Raw genomic sequence first — 6,010 nt, 5'->3', positions numbered from 1 at the left:
GACGACCCGCTGAGAGATGATTAGAACAAAAGCCAAAGCTGCACGCTAAAGTCTGCTACCTCCATTTTCAGGCATGATCTACTCTAATAAGAACCTGCTGGTACAATTATCACAGAGAGAAGAAGACACACATTAAGTGTTAGAAGGGGATGCCTCAATATGTAAGGCAGATGAAACCTATTCACCCTTCCAAAATAAAAAAGGGACAAAACAAAGCCCTCAAAAACACATCATATGTCCCTGAGAACCAGCTCAACTCCCTCCAGCAAATCCACCACATTAGCTTATTTACATTCCTCTCCGGTGGCTGGGGTTGGAGTAAACCAAGGCCTCTATAAAGTGCTTCTGTCAGTGAGGGTCTCTGCTGGGGGACCTCCAGCTACTGGAGCCAAAAGTCTGGCTCAGTGCACTTCAGGTATTGCTCTGGTTTGGATAGGAACACAAGACAAGTTGCATCAGGGCCGGTGGAGCTACAATTGATCGGCAGGGTGTAGAAATATAATGCCCGTTTAGAAAATCAAAAAGTTTGATTTAAAAAAAGGCATTCAGGCACGACTGAGGTCAACATGGCTGCCAGCGACAACAAGGCCCACACTGGTAGGAAAGACAGAGAAACACTGACAGGAATGACTAGACAGATGGCTTTCAAGGAAGATAATGGTTTGGGACTGAAACAACAAACTCAACCCATAATTAAATTTCCCAACTGGAATAGGATGTAATCTCTTGTAATCAAAGATGTTGTCGTGGATCATCCACATTTCATAAGGCTTAGAACAATGCTTTCCCTCCTTCAAAAGAACCGTAAAAAGCTAAATCACTCTCCAAAGACTCAAAAGGCACTTGAGCGCTGCAGTTGCTGGTTGTAACTCTGACAATGTGTGGCCCCTGACTTGTTGTTAAAAAGACTATGGCAGGTCACCTACCAAAGTTCAGCAGCAGAGCGTGCCCTGACCCAGGTTGTGACCTGAGCGGGGGAGGGGGGGGGGGCGAGCTGACCGCCCACTCAACAATTCCTCTCACCAGCCAGGAGTCGTGCGCCAGCCAGATAAGAGGCGCTGCTGGTTATCTGTGGAACGAGCAGCAGAAAGGCAGGAGGGGAGCTTCTGGGAAACGCAGCAGCTGTCTCTTACATAAGAACAACTTTCCCTCTCTCAAGCCTGGATGCTGTAATATCAGGAAAGTGAAGAGATACGACATGTGAAAGTTACAGCTAAGGCTCATACAGCTAAAGCTAATCTGCTAGCCGCACCGCAAGAGCTCATAATTAACTGTCTATAATAAGCTTGGCTAGAAATAGTAATTCATAAGTTTGAGGACCTGCACCTCAGTCACATTTTTCAGGGGGGGGGGGCTGGTAGTAGCTTCCAGGATTCTTCAAACTCCCAAAGGGGAGAGGAATCCCACTGGCAGACGTGAGCATTTCTCTCGACATACCAGCTGCACTCTGCGCTCCCATGACCACAAAAGGGGTTCAAACACTGCGTGGTAAAGAGAGGACAGGAAGTGACTCAGCTCCCCACACATGTAAGGTGGCAGGGCACCGAAGATATCACCCCCAGGGAAAAAAGAAAAAGAAGATAATTATAGTTTGAAAGCCAGTCAGTGAGCTGCGTCAGAGGAGGATCCCGTTTCAGGTTCGCGGTCGAGCCTGCGATGGTTGTGAGGGACGCCATGTGCTGCTCCTTTTTAGGGAAGGGACTCCCAGCCAGCCTCGCTCCAGGCAGCGAGGCCGGCCTCCCGTCAGAGAGCTTCCCACAATGGCCATAAGACTGACATCTGGAGGTCACTGGTGAGGCTTTGGAAGAGACTTAAAAACACAGAGGAACATAAACTCCTCAGACACACAGGAGCCATCTTTCTGAGGCCCAAGCTGTCCCACTTGGAGCCCGTCTCGACTGCAAAGTACAGGTCTGAGTAAAGTGGATAGGGAGGGGGGGGGGGGGGGGGGGGGGGGAGGAGTGGAGCTTGTCCTACACTGAAATTCACAGTGGAAAATAAAAATATACACATTTTTTTTTGCATCTCCTGCACTGTTTACAAATCACAGGCACTGTCGGCGTATCAGGGAGACTACAAATGTATGCAAGAGATATTTACATGTCTAAATGAATTAAAATAAATGGACTCCGCTCGCTTCCCTCTTCATATCTGATGTGAACAAAGTTATTAGTGTAACACCTTTTTTCCCCTCCCCAGTGAATCAAACATATTTATAACACTGGTGCTCTGCTTTTTTTTGGGGCTCGTCACCTATTATATATCCCCTACCCCAATAATACTATTTTTAAATATTTTACATTTTTTTCTGCCTTTCACATTTGTATTATTATTTTTTTTTACTAAATCACAGGAGAAAAATAAATTTTAGGCTATAACATTATTTTCATCCCTTTTTCAAAAACATAGCCAATACTTAAATTATTGGGGCGTACATCTGGAGGTTAAGGCACAAAACACAACTCTGATAAACAACCAAACATGAGAAAGAAAAAAGAAAAAGAAAGTCTAAACACTTAAAAATATCACTTTCTATTCAATGACCTAGACAACTCTGAAGATGAGGAATGAGAAAGTATTCCAAAAACAAAGCAAAACACCTGTCCACTTAAATATAATTGTGCCTTGAGAGGAACTTTGTATTTATTGCCTCAATATATTTTTTTCTGTTTTTTTAAGTCCTTCTCTTGTCTCCAAAGCAGCGGGCCCTCTTTTACATCCGTCCACTTTATGTCAGTTACATGGCAGCCATGTTGGAATGTTCTGGTTAGCCACATAGTAGTTGCTGAAGTTGTGGTCTCGGACGTAGGGCGCCGGCTGATAGTAGCAGGTGACGCAGGACGCGTCAGGGATAGCGTTCTGCTCCGCCAGCACTCTGAAGGCCATCAGCGAGATGAGGTGCAGCGTCTGCCTCCGCTCGTGACCCATGAGGCACACCGTGCTCTCGTTGACGACGCGCCGCAGGATCATGAGGTAGTCGTACTTGCTCTTCTCCTCTCCCACAAAGTGGCTCTGCAGGTAGGCCTCCACCTTGCGCTGCTGCTCACCAATGTCAGGGAAGTCAATGAAGAAGCGGGAGCACATGTAGCGCTCCAGGGCCTTGAACTCCTCTTCACTGGCAGGACGGAAGTCCCTCACCAGCAGATTGCAGTATTTCAGCAGGCCGCCGCCGCGGATCTCCTCGGGCCGCTTGGTGGCGATGAGTTTGTCCCGCAGGTGGCCCAGCGCCAGGCTGAAGTCCCCGTACACACTCTCCCCGCTCACTGTGGGGTGGAAGGCCTGAGACATGGGCGTCTGTGCCAGCTTGTAGTAGGAGAGCATGGAGTCCAGCACGATCTGAAAGGAGTCCACACTGAACTCAAACTGCCGGCGTATCGAGTCCACAAACTTCAGCTCCACATTGCGCCCGTTGTTGTTGGAGAGGGAGATCAGACTCCAGCGGTCCTGCTCTGTGTTGACTTTCACCAGCTTCTGCACGTAAGCCTCTTTGAGAGTCATGGGTGTGATTTTCTCCTTGTTTACACCCTCAGGCAGAAAGTCCAGCAGGGTTCCCAGCACCACGTCCTTAATGAGCCTGTACTCTGACTCGTGCGGCATGTCCACCCTGAAGATAACGTCCAGGTCCTTGTAGCTCCAGCCAACATCCTGCACCAGCACGTGGCTGGCCGTGGAGCCGTTGAGCCGGACGTCCTTCACTCGGATGCCCCTGAGCTCCAGGCGAGAGCGCACCCGGGCCACGATGTCCTTCAGCCGCACCTCGAGGGTGGGGAAGTTCCCCCTTCCGTGGACGGGCACAACCTCCGTCAGAACTTCATTCAGCCGGCTCACCTGGTCCCAGGTCAGCACACTGACGGAACAACTCTTTGATTCCTCCTTGTTATCCATCTTCTCACAAAGTTCAGATTAACTGAGGAGGCAGGAGAGAAAACAGATGTTAGTTGTGATTTTTAAACGGGACATAAACCAAGCAAAATACACAGACTATCACTATACTAAAATCATTTTCTTTGAACATGGGAAATGTATTAAATATATAATCGATACATTTATGTATTTTAGTGAAGCATGTTGTTACACATACAGCAGACATTACAAAAAAATACAAGTAATAAAAACCGTAAATACATATTCCACAGTAGAAATATATACATCTACATGCATACAATATAAATGCACGCTAGAATAGATCAAACTACTTCAATTAAAAATGTATATAAAGAATGCTGTATACATTAAACAATAAGGGAATACATCAAAATATAACTTCCGGCTTCAGTGTTGAAAGTTGTCACTAAACAGTAGCAGCATCATGACCCATTCAGCACGAGCACAGCTGAATGTGAGCACGAGACAACCTGCTCGCTCACTCTGTCGCTCACACACACAGTGGAGGACAGAGCGCGTGAGGCTTCTAGAACACCGCGAGCCTGGCTTTTATTCCAGAACTGCTGAGAGACAAACACACCAACTAGATTTAAAGTAAATAGACAACTAAAGCCAGGATTTTCAAAAAATAATATCACCTGTTTTGATTATAATTATGGATGCATTCATGCGTTTATCACAGCTGGGAAACGAGGAGCTAGTTTTAATCACTTTGTATACTGCAGGGTAGCTTGTGAATGTTACTACAGGTTTAACTCTTATTCAAGTGTTAAAAATACAGCACTGTCCAATATACCAGTAACCGTGTCACACGTTGTCAAAAACATCATAATCATTTGTTCCAGCTGATTTATCAATTGGGCCGTGACGAGTGCAGCATTTCAGTTGTACGTAAACCGCTAACGTTTCCATGGTTGCTAACGGCTGTCGGCTACAGTAACTTTTTTAAACCATGAATGCGTTTAAAACTAACGGTAACTCTTGTTGCCATAACGATAAGTAGGACGAGTGAAGTTTGACTCAATATGAAAACATATGGCGACGAATCTGAGAATCTAGCAAAGTCACGTTTAACATACGCATTGGAATAATGAAGAAAACTAAAAAAAGTACGAATTACGTTAAAATATCCCAACTAACATCACGTTTCGAATAATGCCTACGACTGGTTATACTTTTAAAAAGCGAATGTCATGTCACATGTCTATCCTATGTGGAGTTAAAACATGGCTTCTTTCTGGACATAATCACATACATGAACCGTAAAAGTAGTACATACATTTTCAAAAGCGTCCTCTGAAAAGCACTCAGTCAGAAAAAGAAGATGTTAACTTGGATTTCGTGCAGACACCTCCTCATAATCCACTTGCTGGGAGACAAACACATGCGGTTCTGCGGAACAGTCTCTATTTGAACCATCTGCAGTAAGACACGCCCGCTTTATAAAGCCGAAGCACCACCCACTGAAACAAATGCACCGCCGTGGCATAACACAGTCCCCTCTATTTATATGTAGCGTGGCTTTTACAAATTAAAAGTTCACTATTAAAACAGTATATGTAATATGCTATAACTTATATATTTTACATTTAACATAAAACACACATGTTTGTATATTTACCCAAAGAATAGTCCAACTTTCATCATCAGCAAGTCACACAGGCGTGAAATCGTTGAGTTTGATTGTAGCAATGCGCCGAACGAAGCATCTGATTGGTCGACGAGGTTTTTGCGTTGCCAAGTAACCAGGGTCGTCTCCATGCAGCCGGCGTTCTCTGACGTTTCATTTGAAAATCAGCTGTTTTTGTTGAAAATTACACTGGTTTATTTTAACTTTAAATAATATTACATTCTACTCTGTTATTATTTTTATATGACTAAAGATTTGAAAAACATTCCCACACACATAAGTTAACCCAAGATAAATACTGTATAATATAAAGCCTTGAATTATTGTAAACGTATTGATTATGTGTGGTACCTTTCACACACACACACACACACACACACACACACACACACACACACACACACACACCACACACACACACACACACACACACACACACACACACACACACACACACACACACACACACACACACACACATATATATATATACAA

The 6,010-nt window shown here is 44.7% G+C and overlaps 1 protein-coding gene across 1 annotated transcript; it reads right to left on the bottom strand.

Annotated features, from left to right (window-relative positions):
• Nucleotides 1-1,950: 1,950 nt before the first annotated feature.
• tent5c (terminal nucleotidyltransferase 5C) lies at nt 1,951-5,301 on the bottom strand. The gene is made up of 2 exons (XM_034147419.1): nt 5,165-5,301; nt 1,951-3,907 (listed from the first exon to the last, which is right to left on the bottom strand). Exon 2 carries the CDS (start codon nt 3,883-3,885, stop codon nt 2,734-2,736), a length of 1,152 nt encoding a protein of 383 aa, XP_034003310.1. The 5' UTR covers nt 3,886-3,907; nt 5,165-5,301; the 3' UTR covers nt 1,951-2,733.
• Between the last annotated feature and the right edge of the window lie 709 nt (nt 5,302-6,010).

Source organism: Trematomus bernacchii, unplaced genomic scaffold, assembly GCF_902827165.1.
Source record: "Trematomus bernacchii unplaced genomic scaffold, fTreBer1.1, whole genome shotgun sequence".
Classification (NCBI taxonomy): Eukaryota; Metazoa; Chordata; class Actinopteri; order Perciformes; family Nototheniidae; genus Trematomus; species Trematomus bernacchii.
This window is presented reverse-complemented; position numbering and strand designations above follow the sequence as displayed.